The sequence below is a fragment of the Mercenaria mercenaria genome, chromosome 5, assembly GCF_021730395.1.
Source record: "Mercenaria mercenaria strain notata chromosome 5, MADL_Memer_1, whole genome shotgun sequence".
NCBI lineage: Eukaryota > Metazoa > Mollusca > Bivalvia > Venerida > Veneridae > Mercenaria > Mercenaria mercenaria.
The window spans coordinates 26,835,265-26,857,385 of NC_069365.1; the positions used below are offsets into that span (position 1 = coordinate 26,835,265).

Below are 22,121 nucleotides of genomic sequence, written 5' to 3' on the forward strand. Positions count from 1 at the left end.
TGGTGTTTTTTTTTTTTTTTTGGTTCATAGGGCATTTAAGAACATAAGGCTAGTAATTATTTTTCAATGGGCCTGGGTATGTGTTACACCTCTCAGAAGACAGTTAATTTTATATAAAACATATAGCAATTTTATTTACTATTGTACAACCACAATGGTAAAATGGATAAGCATAATCCTCCTGCAGAACAGAAATACTGTCAACTCAGAGGAAATAAAGGGAACAATATATATATATATATATAGTATCTATATTTGGGACTGTTAAAGTTTAAAATGATTACTTTTGTTAAGTTCAAATCTAGTTATATGAGGGTTTAGACCTTTTTAGTGTAGTCTACCAGTATTGTAAAATTATTTATGATTTTCAAAAGTCGGCTCAGCGGAATAAATGTAACAATAGTTTTACACAGGCACTTTGATATATATATATATATTCTAATTAAGAGGGTAGTGCTAGGACTGGTCAGCCCGGTGTCAGTATAATGTGACTGGGTGGGGTATCATGTCACGTGCCTACGGCGTGATATTCCAGTGTGCTCACTGCTACAAGTAGACACCGTCGTTTATATGACTGAAAAATTGTTGAAAAAGACGTTAAACCCGAACACACACACATATATATATTCTGAGTTTAATGTAGTTTCTTAAGTTGTGTGAGTTATAGTATCACCAAAGGTGACTTTTTTCTGAGGTTCGCAATACACAAACGGTTCAGGTCCTGTCGAGACAAAAAGTTTGTTCAGTCAATACCCGTAATGAGTTACTTTGCGAGATGAATACAATAAAGCGTGTTGCAATACAGAGAATATATGAACGCGTGTTGTCATTTACACCTTTCTGCTACTTTCCCAGATATAAATAATGCCTGTGGAAGTATACAAAATAATGCCTGTTGAACTCAACGTTAAATTACATTACGAGAGCAATCCCTTTCTCAACACGAAACAAACCTGTCATGGTTTGTTTGTTTTATGTTTAGCGCCATTTTCAACAGTATTTCAGATTTTGTTATTTTATATAACATGTGTGAAAGAGATGCGTTTTCAAAGTTTTTATTAAATGCGGACAGTGAGGTTGAATCTCTGATGCTTGCTGGGAGGACATTCCAAAGCTTTGGAGCTGCATGCTTGAAACTTCTGTCACCATACTTACCATATCAAAATGCAAGCGTAAATTTATAAGTTCATGCATAATGACAAGTGCACGTATATCGCGCACGACCCTATATATTTATGCGTGCACGTATAAAAGACGCACGTGGACGTATATTTTGTAATTCTGCGCACGCAAAAGCAGACTTTCCACCCAAATGGTACATCTGAAGAGTACTCCGTGTCGAATGTGATCTTAAAGATATTTTGAAAATTTTGAAAATTCCTATCACGTTTCTACCGTACCTTTTTGACAATGTTAAAGAATATTTAAATGAAACAATTATTTTAACGTTATAAAAAATGAAAACCTACCTTTGTTATCTAAATTGAATAATTTGATACAAGATTTCCTCTTAAAATACACTTTTGTTTAGTTAAAATTTTCCTGAAGTTTCTACATCTGATATGTGTTTTATTCGTGTCCTAACTGGCGAATCTAGACCATTAACCACTATTGTGCCAAAATATTAAGTAACACAGAAAAGGTGTGAAACTATGGCGGATTAATGAAAAGTTGAATAATTGAAAGAAAATAATCCACTTCTAAATCACCGCGGCTGGTGTATTTGAAAATATTTTATTAAAGTAAAGCAACATTTGCAATCAGGTACCGGTGTCAAAATAGGTATCAAAAGATTCCATTTAATTCTTTATCTCAAGTATAATGCGTTTAGTAATACATTAAAAGGAGTTGATTCCAATTAAAGCAATGTGTATTTTATAAATAGTTCTATTCCCCTGACTTCTTTTGGAATCCGATGGTCATTATGACAAACATTTTCTTTTGAAGGTTTAAGTGTACTATTTAATACAATCATACATAAATAACACACTTACCGCGAAGCAAATTTTAATTATTACTTAGTTCTATAGCATCAAAAACGTACTTGACTGAAACTAGCTGCCAATTAATATAAAATATTTTGTGATCACTCAAGAGTACGAATTTTTCAGTTATAATAACAAAACGGGCTTTTAACTCAAGACAAGGGCGGGTTTTCTATATCTAAAGAGGACGTCACAAGTTGATTAGTGCGCAGCTGTCCCGTTGTAAGTTTCATATGCAAAGCGTTGATGCCGGTTTCATCATGCAAGTCCTGGTTTTACTTTATACTTGCGAGCGAAGCGAATGAAACAATGAAAGAAAACTTCCCAAAGTGATCTATGCGGGATGATGACTTTTATAATACCTCAACATTCTTAGAATTTCAATCTTGAGGTATTTACTTTATGAATGTGTAATTTGAAATGTACGCAGGATATTAACACTTCTATTAAAGCCAGATTAGGTAAGCGTCGGAAGCACGTTGCAATGTCATGTATGTTTCAATTGTTTTCCCCAATTTCGACATATGCAACAACCAGATTATCTTATATTGAATCAATGTCCGACAAAAGTTATGAATATTTGCTTCGGTCACTTCTTTGCCCATAAATGTAATCTGATATTAATTATATTTTTTTTTTAGAAATAATGACACGTTGATACTTTTGTTTTTGAATAAAGGTTACTCCCTAATCATTAATGTTGTACGATTTACACTTAGTAATTCGAAATTTCGAGTTAGTAAATAACAGACACCTGGCAGTAATGCTCTTCCGTACTAATGTATCCTTGTAATATATTAGAATTATTCATTTCCGGTTTTGATACTATTTCCAGTTAAAAGCTGGTGACGGTAAGCATTAGTTACATCTTTACAACAACCGATTATGTCTAAATTGATGTATTGTCTAGATTTAAACCAAAAAGTAACTTTGACTAGTATTTCCAAAATTATCATGACGTCTTTATTTCTAAATTCTTGATACTTGATAATTTATACTTTCTATGTAGACAAAAACATTTTGTCGAAATCTATTGACATAATCAGTTCAGTTCTGCATTTTAATAAGAACTATTTATATTCTGATATGACTCACCACAGCGTTTACATGTTACTTTGACATATAAAACACTTACGCAAGCAACAGGATATATATTTCTGACGTGGAGGTATATTCTCTACACTTTTCAATGCACTATAGGCTAAGGCTTAATGAAATTAAAAGAAGAAAGTCTCACACTATGCAGCTTGCTTAAAAACGTAGTTAGACGTCAAGTAGAAAATATGGAGCCCCCACCCCCCTGAAACTTTACATTGAAAAGGGTTCAGCCTAGGACTGTCCATTTCGGATGAGCATAGATTGTCACTACACAATAGTGTCACCTCTATGCAACATGCATTTGGTTGACAGACCTTACAAGAGTTGAAGACAGACGGAAATATACTTAATTTATCACGTTTTATAAATTTGTCCATGGATTATAAACTCACAAGACTCAGGCGTCATATGCATTCATTTTGCCTACCACTGGCAATTACTACAAATTTTCGTTTTCCCATTTTCATTTTCCCAAGTGCAGTGGTGATGTGGAACAACCTTCAAGCATTTGCAGGCTTGAGAGTCCATAAGGATATCTGCGTGTGTCATTTATCATGTATTGAAAGTTGTCCGCTCGCATAACGCCCAGAACTTATAGTACATGTATTTTTTTTCGATGTTGTACCATTACCTTCGGACATCAGTATATTTAATCCATTTCGCGCGACGTTGTAGGAATACTACGTTTAAGGAACGCGGCTTTCCCTGTTTAATATTCATCTTTGCTCCACCTCCCTCCACTGACATCCGACCCTTTTATAGATCTACCCCATACCACCCAAGCCCCATTTTCTGTATTTTGCATACTATTTATAATTAAGGCCCATACTTGTTGTTGGATTTTTGAAGCAACCCATCTACAATTTTTTTCCGTTACAGCTTCTTTTGTTATGGGCCTTCTTTACGATGCACGGAGCTCTATGACTGTGTTTTGTGTGCTCTGTGCTTCCGGGAAATCTACCCTTACCCAAAGAGCTATAAAAATGTATTTTATACTTCTTTGCATTGCCTTTTGTTATAGTTTTAACAATTATCAAATAGAGCTACTATCAATGCAATTATTGCGCTGAAAATGATCTGTTTTTCAAAAAATGATGTTTACAGACAATAGACAGAGGCATAAATTTAGTAAGCTAAACATGCTATCATTTCATGCTTTTCAGGGTCCGAGACACTAAATTAATATTTAGTGTCTTTATCCCCGAAGGAGAGTGATTTTTATATCGACACCGCTTAAGGTCACTTCCGGGTTAAGAAAGCGGCCAAGTGCGCGCTAGAATTTGTGAACTCGTGTTTTTATAGTCATTCTAAGCGTATATAGGTACAGAAATTGTATTGTCTTATTGGATATGTATCAGGTAAGCTTTATGTTTTAGATCTGCTTCCGAAGAGAATGAAGATTAGCTGCAAAAACAAAACATTTCTATCCATGGCAATGTTCTATTTTTAGCGACCTTGCCCTTTTCAGTTTTATTTTAACAAACACTTTAGTATAGTTCATTTAATTAGACCCATATATTTCTTAGATAAGGATCTGGAAAGAGGATAAGTATTATTTCGTCTGTGCAGCACGAACTGTTAAAATATTTTTTCAAAAATGGCGTCCACCCTATTACTCAATTTATTGACTAAAATAATCTCGGCCAAAAGTTCAAGGTGAAGGTCGAGTGCGCCAAACATGTATTGATTTGTTGATATGAGGAAGTAGGTCAAGAATTTTAGCATTAAAGTGCTCTTTATTCAGATATCATATGATTTATTTGTTTGTTTTAGTTCAGATCCTAATGGTAACAGGACCTATAGGCCTAGATTGGAGTTTAACATAGATGACAACACAGTTATGTTTTTCTAATGTTAAAATCTACTGATCATTTTTATGAGTGTTAAAGTCAAGTCGTGTGATTTGGAGAAAAAGGCTCAGTATTTGGGCAAAGGCAAATAAAAAAACCTGATGTAAAGTCAATTTTTGGGGAAAACTGCATGAATTTAAAAAAAAAAAAAATTTCTGAGGGGAAGGGGCCTATTAACGGCCCCTATTATGAAGGACTTCAAGGAGAAAAAAACCCTGTATACATGTGAATATTTTCTGCTGCATGTATCAGTCTTCGTCGTAACTGGGTTGCCCGAAGTCCGGGACAAGTAGATCCTGTTTTGGGCAAGCCAAAGTTTTCAGGTGGTTGCCCGAACGGACAAGTGCTTTTTTTCCGAAATTTAAATCCCTTAATTTTCACAATAATTACAAAAAAGAATTTCATGAATCTGAAATGAACATCCTAAATACCAGCTTTCGTATATTTATGCATGAATTGATGACTTCACGTGACATTTGCAATGTATAAAGTTACTTTACAAAATTCAGAAATTACATCCCTATGACTGGAGTTTACCCGCGAATCGTAATGATATCAAAACGTCATGCCAGTAACTTTCCATTCCTCGAGCACGTGCGACCTATCGTATCGCCGTTACTTTTGTTTATCGACACGTACACAAAAACGCGTGTAGTGCATTCATTTTTTAATATGATCGCTTCAGATTTTCAACACCGCTTGAGAAGTAATACAGTTTTAATTCTATAACAATTTTAATAAGATATCGACAGAAATGTAGGCATAATTCTATAAAAACGATCGAAGTTTCATACAATTATTTGTAAAATTTCAAACAGCGCGATCTTAATTATTTATTTATTTCTAAAAGTAAATAAATAATACATACTATGGTCATAAAATTCAGACTTTTGACAAGAAAGTACAAAAAAACAGGATTAAAAAATCTTAAATAATGAAAAAGCGGCAGCAATTTAAATACATCGAGTAAAATGTTTTTTGGCAAACAGATTTCTGCAAGTGCGGCAGAATAGGTTACGTGACCTCGTGAACGTAAATAAAAAATTGTTTGAAAATAAAGCAGTCTGATGTCGCTGTGGTTTTTAATAAGTTTAATAAGTAAATGAATCTTTGTACATGTCTTTTTTGACTCCACACTATGTCAGATATTCTTTTCAAACAATAACGTAAATTCCTTGAGGGCAAATAGGTCACAGAGTGTAGGATATCTACTATTATCGTTTGACACATTTACCTGTCAGTTTATACCGGATATTGCATATTCGCTTTTAAAAAAAATTAAAGAAGATACTTTTTTTACTGATTTCTTCTCAGCAATTTAAAGAACCGAGGCCGTACGATCAGACAGTGAAATGGCGCGAAAACATGACGTAATGCCATGACAATCTCGGGCAACTATACCGCTTTGATCTCCACTTCAAATGCCATGATACCGACACACTTCTTTTAGCTCTTTGAGGGGGTTTTAATTGATGATGAAAACAAGGCCAATTACTTGTTTATCAACAGAATAATTACCGATAATTGTTAATGTTTTTTTTTCACTTTAAACACGGGTGGGTTGATGATGATTATTGTGTCCATATTTTTTGGACACGTCTCCCCGGACTGTGATATTAACTTGATAATAATGATTCAACTTTTTTTGGCCATGCCACCAGAAACACAATAATTTTTTGGGGGGAGGAGGTGGGGGGCGCCTAACCAGGCTGATCCATTATTGCAGTTAAATTTGAACAACAACACTATATTTTAAAGGCCCTGGATTAAAAAAGTAAGTTTTAGAAGGGTAGTGTAAATTTGAACCCCACACCTGGCATATAACTAGATACTGGTATAGGTTTTACTTTTTTTCTACAGTTTTCTCCCATAATTTTTGTCTGCTAGTTACTTGAATATTGCAACATGGTTATCCACTTACGTTGGCTTAGCCTGCCCATCAATAGTGTGGGTAGGTTAGTTGACTACCATTTAAATAACTGAATGTTGAATTAAGCATAAACCAAAATACATCATATTTATAAACAAAATGATTTTGGGCAAGTAAAAATGTTTTCGGGCAAGTGGTTTTCTTAACTTACTTGCCCGAAAGGACAAGTGCTGAAAAAAAATTAAGGCGAAGACTGATGTATTTCGTTTATTTAACTATGACTTATTCATCTATAGGCCTAACTAAACTAAAGGAACCAGCGTGGGAGCCATCTGGTCTAGTCACGTAATGGCTGCCAGGTATTTGAACACTAATTTTTCACTTGGCATGGCAACAGAGGTCTAAATTGAAGTTAGTTTCTGCTTAAATTTCATTGTGGGTGTATTTGTGACATTTTGGTAGGAAAAATGGGAGAGCAGGTTGTATTTGGTGAAGTCAAGCTCAATTTTAGTATGAGTAGTACTTCCAGGTCACAGCAGTGTGATTTTGATGTCAGTTTACAGTAAGCAAATGTGACCAGAAAAATCTCTCTTAGAAGATACATGACCCCTACTTTTCCCTTCATTTTATATCAGTTTTATCATAACTCTTTAAAATGAGGTAAGGATTTGTTCTCTGAAATGGGTCTAGTTATGTTTGATAGCTCTTTAAAAAAGGTCAGTTTTATATAGAATATATAGGGAAAACTATTTAGCTTATTATGACCTATAACAATGGTAGATTTCCCTATTTTTTCAGAGAGATTGCAGAGCCATTCAATATAAAATTGAAAATTTATGAAATTTAAGCCCCATTCAGATACATGGCATATATATTAAATATTATACCAGATTTATATAATATAGCACCATTTTCATGATAGTCACATTCAAGGGCGCTTTACATGGTTCAAAAGCAGCCACTCAGTGTGCCAAATCATCCTCTGCTAGTACAGAGACAGAGCGAACTTACCAGAGGGTCGAATGTGGGCGGTTGTGGGTTCGATCCCAGGCTGCATCATACCAAAGATGTAAAAATGGTACTGGTAGCATCCTCGCTTGGTGCTCAGCATTAAGAGGATAGTGCTAGGACTGGTCAGCCCGATGTCAGTATAATATGACTGGGAGGGGTATCATGTCACATGTCTTAGACTACAGCGTGATATTCCAGTGAAGCAGCACTATAAAGTTGGACATTGCGCTCACTGCTACAACTTGTATTAAAGTAGACACCATTGTTTATATGACCGAAAAATTGTTGAAGAAGACATTAAACTGAACACACACACACACTGACCAGGACAGAGTGACACAAAGCCCCCAGAAGAGAGAGAGAAAAATCCTGTTAGAAACAGGTCTGTCTTGCTAATTTAGCCTCTTGCTGTTGGTGATAGACAGTCTAATTCTTAAACATACCCATTGTCAGTGATATTTTTTGCTGTTTTTGTGATAGAGCTAAATGCTCAGCAACTGTTGTTGACGCGCTGATGGGGAATCAGCAAAATTGATGAATAACTCCAACTCTGTTTTAAAGTTCTTGTATTGAAATCAACACAAATATAAGTAACAAATAAATAACGAGTTCCTTCGACAATTAAATCTTTACTTCAAAATTAATGGCCAAACGGTTTTCCGTATAAAAGTTTACTTTTTACACAACTACAGGTATTCCTGACATAAATTCTAACTCTGCAGAGATTGTCTTAGTTCTTACTTTCGAGTCCTAATATTTTCTTTTTTTTTCTTCATTCAAAACCATGCTTTATATAGTATATTATGTTGGCAAGGGAACATATGCCAAAGAACATTTCTAAACAAGTATTAATCAAGTATAGACTCTTACAGTGAGAATAAGTCAAGATAAATTTCAATTTGTATAACAGTTAATCATACATTTATAATCATTATAGTTACCAATCAACATTATAATGAGCATTTATATAATATCAATGTTTTTAACACAATGAAATTATACAGTAAAAGCTAAAACATATTAGGTCCAGGTTAAAACATGTCTATAAATTAGTTAGAAATCTTTTAAGAGGATAATAATAAGTTGTAACAAAATTTGATTTTTCTGAAAGTACATATTCTAATAAGATAATTTTGAGAAAATCAAAAATCAAGTAATAATTCCTGTGTTGAACTTTTGAGAGAAATATTGTCACAGAAAACCTTGTGACATTTTTTTATACAGTAGCTGAATATAGTTTATTTAAGTCAGGCCTGGATCAACGGTCGGGCTGAGGGGCCTGTGCACACCCCACCCTCCCCCGTTGGCTGAGAAGTGACCTATACTCTTCAAAGTTGCACCAAACTGTTTTTGCAAAGAAGTAATATTTTCTCAAAATTTAGTCCCAAAATGCACCAGAGGCCTACATTTCATACGTATATTTCCAAATTGACCTACCTGAAGTGGTGGGAATACTCCTAAATTTAGACCCAAAAAATGCACTAGACCCCAATGACTTGAATGAGGGGAGTACCCCTCCAGTACCTCAAAATTAAGATCAAAACATACACCAGAGGCCACCATTTCATATCTGTATTTCAAAAATTTTCAGGGAAGAGAACCCACTCTTCTCCCCAATACGGACAGAGGTGGCCCTCCCGTACCTACCCCCTCTCGGCGCTATGCATTTCTCCGATGATACCTTTGTTTTAAACTAGTCCCCGCCAATCAAATATTTCTTGATCTGGGCCTGTACAACCCCTAGGCTATAGTGATAGTAGTGACACCTGCATGCTGTAACAATTGAGAATACAAAATCTGTAAGTGTTGTGTGGTGGTGCTGTGTAGAGAGGACAAAGGCAGTTGGTGAACCACTCTGTAGGGTAGACAAAAAACCTGTAGATATGTCAGCATCTTCGGTGTCTTTTGAAAGGGTGTTTCAGGGATATAAATTAGCAGGGGCCCAGTAGCCCATGGCCCCTAGATTTTGGGCTAGGCCCCTAAATAAAAATAGCTAGTTAGTTTATATCTCTGTGTTTTCATATTTTGGTATTATTCAGACAAAACTCAGAAACAGACTGGGGATCGAAAAAACTGCAAAACTTATTTTCTGTTACAGAATGCTTTGTGGTAAAGAAGTACTAGGCTGGTAGACTTTGATCATATGTTAAGCAAAATCTAGTTGGACCTAGAGAGACCTTTCAATATGTGATCAGTGACAATGTGTAGATTGTATATATACAAAGTAATACTGCGTCATTTATAAATTCATGTATTTGTGACTATAAATGTTGAAGGTTGTTTATTTTCACATAAAAACTATTTTGTTGTGTAAATACATGTAAACCATAATATTGTTAATAAAACTGTTGTGTCAGCTACCTATCACTTTACCAATAATTTCAAAGTAAGTAAAATTTATTGTAAGAATTAGCTCACATTTTGTAACATAGAAACTCAATTGTTTCGGTAAGAAAAAAATTAGTAAAACTTCTTATTGTCCAGTATTGCCCACTTCATTCATTTTTAGGAGTATTGCCCAACCCAAGAAAACTCTGGTCTGTAAGTTACTGTAGTTTTAGTTTGACTTTTCAAAGAATAGTCTGTACTCACCCTGGCGTCAGTGTCGACATCACAGCATGGTTAAAGTTACATGCAAATTCGTACAGCTATCATTTTGAGGCAAATAGCTTTGAAACTTACTTTTAGTTCATCTGAGCACAAATGCTCAAGGTGAGCTATTGTGACTGGTCATTGTTGGCATCATGCGTCAACATTTGCTTTGTTGACACGTTAGAGGCCACAGTCACCCAATCTTTATGAAACTTGGTCAGAATGTTTGTTTGATGATCTCTAGGTCAAGTTCGAAACTGGGTCATGTGGGGTCAAAAACTAGGTCAGTTGGCCAGATCAAAGGAAAGTCTTGTTAAATTTCAGTTTTACTCAACAATAAATGAACATTCGGAATTGCAATAATTTATGCAAAATAATGTGAAAAGGCTGCTTAGATGTGATAATACAGTATGACTTGAAAACTGGTTCAGTTTTGTGGATCAGTTACTGTTAATTAATGTGAATACAGTCATATAAATGCTTTTTTATACGCCCGGGGCGGCGTCCAAAGCATGTCTGCTCTCTAAGTCGCACTGTTTTCATCGGATCTTCACCAAACTTGCTGACAATGTTTGTGGGCATAATGTCTCGGCCAAGTTCGATAACCAGCCAAATCACCCCATGCATTCTTGGATTATGGCCCTTGAATTACTCGAAAAACTGATTTTTGTCTTGTCGGTTGTCCGCTCTCAAAGTCAAACAGTTTACATCGGATCTTCACCAAACTTGCTGACAATGTTTGTAGGCGTAATATCTCTGCCAAGTTCCATAACCAGTCAAATCGCCCCAGGCATTCTTGGATTATGGCCCTTGAATTACTCGAAAAACAGTGAATTTAGCCTTGTCCACTCTCTAAGTCAAACAGTTTTCATCCGATCTTCACCAAACTTGCTGACAATGTTTTTAGGTATAACATCTCGGCCAGATTCGATAACCAGCCAAATGGCCACAGGCACTCTGGGATTATGGTCCTTGAATTACTCGAAAAACTGATTTTTGCCTTGTCCGCTCTCTAAGTCAACCAGTTTTCATCCAATCTTCACCAAACTTGCTGACAATGTTTGTGGACATATCTCGGCTAAGCATCTCTGAAAGAGCAGGGCGTATTTTGTGAACACGCGTGGCGTATCGTCATAAGCATGTCCGCTCTCTAAGTCAAACAGTTTACATAGGATCTTCACCAAACTTGCTGACAATGTTTGTGAACATAATATCTGGGCTAAGTTTGATAACCAGCCAAATCGCCCCAGGCACTCTTGGATTATGGCCCTTGAATTACTTGAAAAACAGGGAGTTTAAATTAGCCTTGTCCCCTCTCTAAGTCAAACAGTTTTCATCCGATCTTCACCAAACTTGCTGACAATGTTTGTGGGTATAATATCTCGGCCAAGTTCGATAACAAGCCAAATCACCCCAGGCACGCTTGGATTATGCCCCTTGAGTTAGACTAAGTTCGATGAGGGGCATATTTTGTGACAGTCTGGCTCTCTTGTTTTCTAATAAAATTATTGTTATGGACCAATTATGTGTATTTTGTAGAAAAGTTGTGTAATATGACTTCTTTTATTTCCAGGATATGCTTGTCATCACTCTTCAGATGATTCAAATGTCAGATGTGTAAAGGCTCTGCTTGCCTCTTGTAGGAGTAGAGTCAACAAAGGTAATAAAGTTTGATCACTCAAAAAATTCCACAGATATTGTATTATAGAGTTATTTAAGGCATATTTTTCTTCATTAATAATAACCCCTGTGGGGACCTCTGTAGCCGAATGGTTAAGGTCGCCGACTTGAAATCACTTGCCCATCATCGATGTAGGTTCAAGCCTCACTCGGGGCGTTGAATTCTTCATGTGAGGAAGCCATCCAGCTGGCTTATTGAAGGTCGGTGGTTCTACCAAGGCGCTCGTGATGACATTACGCACAGAGAGGCACTTGGGATCTTTCTCCACCATCAAAACTGGAAAGTCGCCTATGACCAATAATTGTCAGTGCGACATTAAACAAAAAAAAATAACACCTGGTTTTGTAGGTAAAAACAATTTTACCACTGCATCCGCTCAAGTTACACAAGGGCCAAAGTTATTAATGCTTGATTTAGAGACCGATATCAAAACTCAAGCTTCTGATTCACTGATAGGCTCAAACTTCTAATTCACTGATTGATAGATCTGGGGTCAGTTTTAGGTTGTCTTGCATGGTGAAAAAAATGACGTGTTCATTTGATGCAGGGTTTTTTCTTCCTGTTTTGGGAACATAGCCTATACCCCCAATATTGGGAATTTTGACGCGTAAATGTTCCAAATTGGGAAATATTTAGTCCCATAGGATACAGTAAGGATGTGTTTAAGTACCTTCTCATACACTTGTTTCACATTGTATAATCTCTTTAAGATACTGCCATTACAAAATTATCCATAATTTGGTCAGTGTTTGTGCAATTTTGATGAAATTTTTTTCAGAATGTAGATTGGGAATTTTTGCACTCATTTTGGGAAAAATACATACTTTTTGGCATTAGGAATATAGCCCAATAACGGCTATAAAATGGCCGAAAAAAAACCCTGTGATGAAAGGTGTTTTTGAAACTTTGTCTGTTGCTTTTCAACCATTTAGGCTTAAGATACAGTTACAGATAACTTTATTACTTTTATATACGGCTACAAAACCCAAGATAACATACAATTCACATAATATAAGATATAGCAAAACAGTGATGGATATCACACTAAGCAAAATTTTTGTCAAGCCCACTTGCTGAAAACGAAGACATAGTCGTCCAAATGGCTGTTCAGTGTATATGCTTGCATCTGTGCTTGCTTGCGTCCGTCAAGAGTTGTTTGTCCAGACCATAACTTTAACATGCATGGAGCAGTCTTGTTTATATTTGGCATGCATGTGAATGTTAACCTCAGTGAGATGGAGTGACATGCGCAGACCCAAATTTTCAAGCATTATAGTCCTCCGACACCTTTTAAGATGATTCTTTTGTTCTTTTCCAGATCATTGAGGTCAACGTTTTACAAGTGAACAGCTATTGGTCAAGAGTGTGTCAGTAAACAGTGTTGAAGTTGTAAAGCATTGGAATAAACTTACTAAGAAGTAGGTCCTTAGCATGTACAGACTGTGAAAATACTTCTTCTCAATTTTAATTGTAGACTGGGATAAATCATAGGTTCGTTCAGGCCTTGTCTAACATACAGGGGCAATTTATATATCTGCTTTTTTCGCCTATTTAAAAAAGTCAGCAGATTCAAACTGGTGATTTAAATTTGAATTGTAGTGACAATAGAACAGATAACTTCTACATTATTTCAAAACAAAAAGGGCCTCTGTAGCCGAGTGGTTGAAGGTCGCTTACTTCAAATCACTTGCTCCTCATCGATTTGGGTTCGAGCCTCACTCTGAGCATTGGATTCTTCATGTCAGGAAGATATCCAGCTGGCTTATGGATGGTCAGTGGTTCTACCCAGGTGCCTGCACATGATGGGGCACCAGGAGTCTTCCTCCTTAAAAAACAGGGAAGACGCCATATGACCTATAATTGTGTCAGTGTGACGTACATAACAAGGGAAGTAACTCTAACAAAGATAATGAAAATTCAGTTTAATCTAACAACTAAGTCAAAACCTTTTATGATATGATTATTTAACTTTTATGACATGATATTTAGATCTTCATCAGACTTGGTCTTTTGGTCCTCTCAAAAACTTGTTCAAATAGGAGCGCTCATCACATTTAAGGGTCCACTAAGCTAGAAATAGAAAAACCTTCAAATAACTTATAACGAACTGATCTTCATCAAATTGTGAATGGTCTGTAGTGTCATTGTAAGGTCTTCTCCCAAATTTGTTCAAATGGGGGTTATTGGTCACTTTTAGGGGCCACTAGAGGTAAGATAGTAATACCTTTAAAATAAACGACATTGTGTCTGAAATCATTAGTCCTCCACCTCTGATTCATGTGGGGAAGTTGGCAGTTACTTGCGGAGAACAGGTTTGTACTGGTACAGAATCCAGGAACACTGGTTAGGTTAACTGCCCGCCGTTACATGACTGAAATACTGTTGAAAAACGGCGTTAAACCCAAAACAAACAAACATAATACCTTTAAAGCCTTTTTTAGCTTTTTCTGATCACTCGATGTCCGGCATCTGTCGTCTGTCTGTCCGTCAACATTTAGCTTGTGTATGCGATAGAGGCTTTTATTTTCAACTGATCTTCATGAAATTTGGTCAGAATGATTACGTTGATGAAATCTAGGCCGAGTTCGAAAATAGGTCATCTGGGGTAAAAAACTAGGTCACTAGGTCAAATCAAAGAGAAACCTTGTGTATGAGATAGAGGCTGTATTTTTCAATTAATCTTCATGAATTTTGGTCAGAATGATTTTGATGAAGTCTAGGCCGAGTTTGAAAATGGGTCATCTGGGGTCAAAAAATAGGTCACTAGGTCAAATCAATGAAAAACCTTGTGTATGTGATAGAGGCTGTATTTTTCAATTAATCTTCATGAATTTTGGTCAGAATGATTGCCTTGATGAAATCTAGGTCAAGTTCGAATATGGGTCATCTGGGATCAAAAAGTAGGTCACTAGGTCAAATCAAAGAAAAACTTCGTGTATGCGATAGAGGCTATATTTTTCAATTGATCTTCATGAAATTAAGTCAGAATGATTGCCTTGATGAAATCTAGGTCAAGTTTGAATATGGGTCATCTTGGGTCAAAAGTTAGGTCACTAGATCAAATCAAAGAAAAACATTGTGTATGCGATAGAGGCTGTATTTTTCAATTGATCTTTATGAAATTTGGTCAGAATGATTGCCTTTATAAAATCTAGGTCGAGTTTGATTATGGGTCATCTGGGGTCAAAAAGTAGGTCACTAGGTCAAATCAAAGAAAAACCTTGTGTATGCATTAGAGGCTGTATTTTTCAATTGATCTTCATGAAATTTGGTCAGAATGATTGCCTTGATGAAATCTAGGTCAAGTTCGAATATGGGTCATCTGGGATCAAAAAGTAGGTCACTAGGTCAAATCAAAGGAAAACCTTGTGTATGCGATAGAGGCTGTTTTTTTTTTCAATTGATCTTCCTGAAAGTAAGTCAGAATGATTGCCTTGATGAAATCTAGGTAGAATTTGAATATGGGTCATCTGTAGTCAAAAAGTAGGTCACACGGTTAAATCAAAGAAAAACCTCATGTATGTGATAGAAGCTGTATTTTTTAACTGATCTTCATGAAATTTTGTCAGAATGATAACCTTGATCAAGTCTAGGTCAAGTTCGAATATGGGTCATCTGGGTTCAAAAACTAGGTCAAATCAAAGAAAAACCTTGTGTATGCGATAGAGGCTGTATTTTTCAATTGATCTTCATGAAATTAGGTCAGAAAAATAGCCTTGATGAAATCTAGGTCAAGTTCGAATATGGGTCATCTGGGGTCAAAACCTAGGTCACTAGGTCAAATAAAAAAATACTTGTTTTTGCTCCAATTTTAATGATAATTGGTCAGAATATTTTTTTCCATGAAATTACTAGGTCAAACATGTTTACATTGTTCTGAATTATTATGGTGTGTTTCTCAGGTGAGCGACCTACTGCCATCTTGGCCCTCTTGTTTCATGAACAGCTTGACAGATTTTCATCAAACTGGGTTTGCAGCATCTTATTTAGGTCTTCTTCTGCATATTTCCAAATGGGGATGCTTGCTTTTTTGAGGCGCCATTAGATTCAGAAATAAAAATACCTTTAAATGGCTTCTTTTCATATACTGCTTGACGAGTCTTCATCAAACTTGGTCTGTAGCTTCATCATAAGGTCCTCTCCCAATTCTTATATGCCCGTTTTGGAGAAAAGGGGACATATTACTGTATAAGTGGTTAAGTTAGCGAGGTGGAAATATTGGCAAATTTTGCAAATTGACAAAATTCGCTAATATTTTCTCCAGCGTAAATATCAGCCAAACCGTCATAAAAATGGACCATAACAGCGGTAGTAAACAAGAGAAATTGATACTATGTCTCTGTTTGTACTCTTTACAAGTTTAAGCTACTTCTCAAAATAGAGTTGTTTGGTTACATTTTAAAAAGGTAAAGATAATCGTAATTACTTTAAATTACGACTTGTTAACGGATACAAAACTAGCAAAGCTAATTACCGTAAACTGCCATAGGCGAGAAAACATACTGACTGGATGATTTTTCCCTTACTGGGTCCATATAAGGGATAACAGTGCTGTCAGCAAAAGTGCAATTATTATGCCAGACAAATCAGTGATTCGTACGAAGTGCTATTTTTACGCAACTTGGAAATTGGGAATTCGCTAGTATTTCCGCTCGCCAAATGTCTGGAATTCCAAATTCGCAAACTTTTCGACCCACAGAAATATCCACTTATACAGTATGTTATTTTGCATGAGTCTGTCTGTACTTCTGTCATAATTTGCGACCGGCTATTAAAGGTATTGACTTTTAACGTAGCCTATAGGTAGATGGCGATAAGACAATGTGCAGAGTGCTTGAACCGGCGGTGTAGACCAAAGGTCAAGGTCAAAAATTGAGATTAAAGGTCAAAACTGTCAATCATATTTTGTGTCTGGAGCATAAGTTACTAAATAAGCATGCAAGGTATTGACTTAAAACTTGGCATGTATGTAGGTGGCGACAAGCACATTAACCGGGTCTGTAGGTCAACAGTCAGTGTCACAAACTGAGCTCAAAAGTCAAATCTGTCCCTCATATTTCGTGTCAAGAGCATAACTTATTAACTGTTCAAGGTATTGACTTTAAACACTAAGTCTTGCACCTCCAAAAAAAATCTTTAAATTTCGCTTTTTCTTTAAATTTTGAATCATTCTGTCCTCCACTGATATAACCCTTCGGCATATATTGCCCTGCTTGGCGGATCTCTTGTTTTTAGAGGGTACTGGCCCCTTTTAGGGGTTGCTAGAGCTAAAAATAGATTTTGTCTCTGTTTGTTTTGACAGTTTATTTTAAGATAAACAGCTGTTAAGTTTAAATATTTTAAAGCAAGGTGTCATGCCATTCACGCATTAAAAAAAGAGATCATTTTGTTTTGTAGTTTTGTCAAAGTTAAGTAAAAATTTTACTGAGAAAAAAATCAGTTTGTCCAACCCAGCAAAGATTTTTTATTAAGCTGTATATATAACTGAAATATATAAAAACCCATGTACTTAAAAGAGTACAAGCCTCAAAATATTTATCAACTTAAGCTTTGTCTGTACAAGATGGCATACTCGTAGACTATTGTACGCAAGGTTGAAAATATTATAAAACTGTCCGATATACATCATTTTAATCATCCTTGGATAAAAACTTCTTTTCTTTTCAGAATGGCAAAACTACCAGCTGGCTATCCAGGGGCAACCACCCATACAGACATTATTCAGCTGCTTCATGATGAAGTTGTCTCCCTTTGTCAGAAAAATTACAATACAGTGTCTGGTTTAGAAATAGATGGAATTATTTGTATCTCGATTCTTGATACCAAGGAGCAACAAGTTGTGAAAATTCATAAAACTCTTAAATCTGTGTTTGCTGATAACAAAAAGAAACCAAAAAGGCAAAAAACTCATGAGCAACCATCTTATTGGTTGCATGGAAACTTGGGAAACACAGGATTTCCAGCTGTACATAATACAAATGGACAAGAAAACTTCCAGAATGATATTAATGTTCTTAGTAATTTACTTAGAGATACAAATGCTGCAATACGTAAAGAGAGGGAAGGGAAATCAGGAGCGGAATCTGTCTCTAAACAAAGTAAGAGAAAACGAAGTCAGCCAAAACAAAGAGTTACGAACAGTGTTGAACCTTCTGCAGAGAGCAAGAAGCCGGAAGAAAGAAATGAAGCAAGCAGAAATGAAACTCCATTACCGAAGGAAAGTAGTTACCATGATTCCCCAGGAATTAATCCATTTATACATAAAGATGTAATAAAAGTGAAAGAAGAGAAGGTTGATCCAGAATATGAAGCTGCTGAGCAGACTCAGCCAAAGATTGTTAATGTCTCAAGTGTAGCGGAAAGTGAGAAAGACAAAATAGCTGAAAGTGAGAAAGACAAAACTGAAGGTGTTGTAGAAAAGACAAAAGTTTCCTCTTTAATTGACCGTATTATTGAAAAAGAAATTCCAAGAGGGAACAGTGAGGACAAAACTATTACTCAGCATCAGGAGAAAAACAATTTTGACAAAGAAATTAAAGACAGTGCAAAGGAAAATGGTGTAGAAGATAACTCTGAATTCCAGGCTATTGAAGTGAAAGTGGAGAAAAATATTGATGAGAGTGAGTATGGCGGTTCACAAGAGTGTGATGCAGGGGACTTCACAGGAGCCAGTTCTGATAATGTATTAACAGGGGGAAGTAACTCTGAAACTGAGAACTTTGACTGTCCACCAGAATGGCTATACAATGAACATTCCTCCTTAGGTGAAGTGGGGAGAACTGCACTTCTTGACAAATTGCATGAGAAAGGAAGTTTGGCTCTAACAGGTTATCCCAGAGAAAGGGGTAGATCAGAGCCGGACCCTCAGGGAAGATCTTGGATTGAGATGGTTAAAGACAATGTAAGCAAATATCAGGCTGCATTAGAGAGATCAAGCAAAGGCAGGACTGAAGTTGAAAATGGCATTAGTGATACAGGCTCTACTGTGCAAACATCTGCGCTTACTAAAAGCTCTTCCAGTCTTGTAGCCCTGTTGAAAAATTCTTCAGCTGCTTTATCTCAATCAAAAGAAGTCACAACAAATGCTATCCTTGACTCTGCTCGAAACTCACGCGGTTCAAGTGTTCCAGTACAAGGTACAGACCAGATCTCGGATAAGAGTAGATCAGTTTCACCCATTGTAAAGATTGAGGTTGATGAAGATATGACTCATGAAATCTATTCACAAAGTGATGGAGAAGTGAATGGTGATAAAAATAGCAGAAATGCTAGTTTAGATATGCCTCGAGAATATAAAAGTGTGGTGGCAAAAGCTCCTCAAGGTAAACTTGAATCCAGATATCCAGCATTGTTCAGTCATTTACAGCAAGCAAAGCAGGTGGGCATTGACAGCCAGGATCAGTCCAACTCCCTTGTCAACAGGCTTCCTTTCATCTCATTCCAGGAGCTGTTCTCCCAGGCTGCAACGGGGGCACCATCACCAAGACTTAGCGAATCAACAACCATGCAACTCCTTGCACAGGCTAGAATCAATCCATACCCTTCTAAAGAAAAAAATAAAGGTCAACGAAAAGTTTGGAATTGGAAAAAACGTCAGGTTAGGCCTAGGGATGCAGATGGTAAAATAATTTCGCCAATTCCTGTCAATCTGAAGGCACAAAAAGAGGCTAACAAGAAAAGACGCCATCTTGGTTTTCATGCTTCACTGAAAAAGACTTTTTCCAAGAGAGGTCCAAAATGTGAAAAGGAGCAAGACAAAGACTGGCAGCCTGAAACAGACAATATTGATGTAGACTCTGATAACAATGAGAATATTGCAAGCAACACAGAAAGAAGAACTCGGCTCTCTTGTGGTGAAAAACCAAGAATAAACTTCGCTGAACTTGAAAATTCCGACATTGAAATTGATGAGGATGAAGATGTAGATGAAGTTGACATGTTTCAAGCTTCTAATGTAAAACAATTTATAGATAATGTTAATCCACTTGTATATACTGAGAGACCAGTAGATGGTAATTCAGTATTTCCTGGGGGAGGCAGTGAACAGTTACTTGCAGCATTTAGTGCTAGTAGTGAACAGTTAAATAGTGCAAGTAGCTCAGCCTCAGAACAATACAAGTGTTCATTATGCGGACTAGAATTTAACCAAGAGTACAGATGGCACTATCATTTGATAAAAGTTCATGGTATCACTGCAGATAAGGAGAAGCTGTTTAGGTAAACAACAATATCAGTGCGTCTGTTGTTATTTTTGATACAGTCAAGCCATTAACATAGATTGAAGTGTATATAGTACATCTCTTGTTCATTGTTTTATTACAACTGGATTACTTGGCGGATGATTTTAGTTTCTGTTGTACAATTTGCTGTAGTTTTTAGTTTCATTTTACACAGCTTAAGGAGAAATGAATTGTGTACATACAGCTGTTTGAACAGTATTATTGTTAAGATTGATAAATATGTTGGGAATTATAATGCTCAAGAAATCTTTAATCCGGTTATCTTTAACAGAGTGGTACAAATTGTTACAAAACGAAAGAATTTGATAATCAGTGCCTTTGTTAAGTTTCTGTATGCCGGCTCTTGTCTTTTCATTTTTGGTAGTCTTTAAGGCCCTAGGGTTAAGAAAGGGAATAGAATTTCACTTAGTAGGAGCATATTATCTGTACAGACAAAAGATGATGATTATTGTGTTGACTTGAGTATGTTACTTTACTTTGTTTTGATTGTAAATAACTTATTGAAACATGTAGGAGCACTGATAAATTAATATTTTAAAGGTTAAGTTTTGAGAATAAAGAATTTTAGGTTGTCCAATGTTTCAACAAAGTAAATCAGTGAGATGTTTTCATGGCCCTTTGAACTTCTTAAATAGGGTGTGCTCCATTTTAAAATAAGTGTGGGCTTAGATGTTGTGTAAAGCTCACTTTTTTCAAGGGTTACCACCACAGATGCACAATATATGTTGTCTGTTTTAGTTGTCAGTTGCTGGTAGCATACAGAAATATTTGCTACTTTTAGCATTTTTAGCTCTCCTGAGCAATTTGTGCTCAGGGTGAGCTTTTGTGATCGCCCTGTGTCCGTCGTCGTCCATCGTCCGTCCGTCGTCCGTTGTCGTCAACAGTTTGACTGTTAACACTCTAGAGGTCACAATTTTGGCCCAATCTTACTGAAACTTGGTCAGAGTGTTACCCTCAATAAAATCTTGGACGAGTGGTCATCTGGGTTCAAAAACTAGGTCACCAGGTCAAATCAAAGGAAAAGCATGTTAACACACTAGAGGTCACAGTTTTGGCCCAATCTTCATGAAACTTGGTCAGAATGTTACCCTCAATAAAATCTTGGACAAGTTCAATATTGGGTCATCCGGGGTCAAAAACTACGTCACCAGGTCAAATCAAAGGAAAAGCTTGTTAACACTCTAGAGGTCACAATTTTGACCCGATCTTAATGAAACTTAGTCAGAATGTTACCCTCAATGAAATCTTGGACGAGTTGATATTGGGTCATCTTGGGTCAAAAACTAGGTCACCAGGTCAGATCAAAGGAAAAGCTAGTTAACACTCTAGAGGCCACATTTATGACATATTTTACTGAAACTTGGTCAGAATGTTAATCTTGATGATATATAGGTCAAGTTCAAATCTGGGTAAGATGGGGTCAAAAACTAGGTCACTAGGTCAAATCAAAGGAAAAGCTTGTTAACACTCTAGAGGCCACATTTATGACTGTATCTTCATGAAACTTAGTCAGAATGTTAATCTTGATGATCTTTAGGTCAAGATCGAATCTGGGTCTTATGTGGTCAAAAACTAGGTCACCAGGTCATATCAAAAGAAAAGTTAGTTAACACTCCAGAGGTCACAATTTTGACCCAATCTTAATGAAACTTGGTCAGAATGTTAACCTCAATAAAATCTTGGATGAGTTCGATATTGGGTCATCTGGGATGAAAAACTACCACAGGGAATAGTTTCCCTTTACCAAAATGGCGAACATCGGTAAAAAAATTTGTTTTGAAGTTGGAAAATTGT

The 22,121-nt window shown here is 36.3% G+C and overlaps 1 protein-coding gene across 1 annotated transcript; it reads left to right on the forward strand.

The window, feature by feature from the left end:
* Positions 1-4,314: 4,314 nt before the first annotated feature.
* On the forward strand, positions 4,315-21,036 carry LOC128556944 (uncharacterized). Its single transcript, XM_053543012.1, has 4 exons — positions 4,315-4,441; positions 11,980-12,066; positions 13,406-13,505; positions 17,755-21,036. The coding sequence occupies exon 4, from the start codon at positions 17,756-17,758 to the stop codon at positions 20,306-20,308; it is 2,553 nt and encodes an 850-aa protein (XP_053398987.1). The 5' UTR covers positions 4,315-4,441; positions 11,980-12,066; positions 13,406-13,505; position 17,755; the 3' UTR covers positions 20,309-21,036.
* Positions 21,037-22,121: the final 1,085 nt, after the last annotated feature.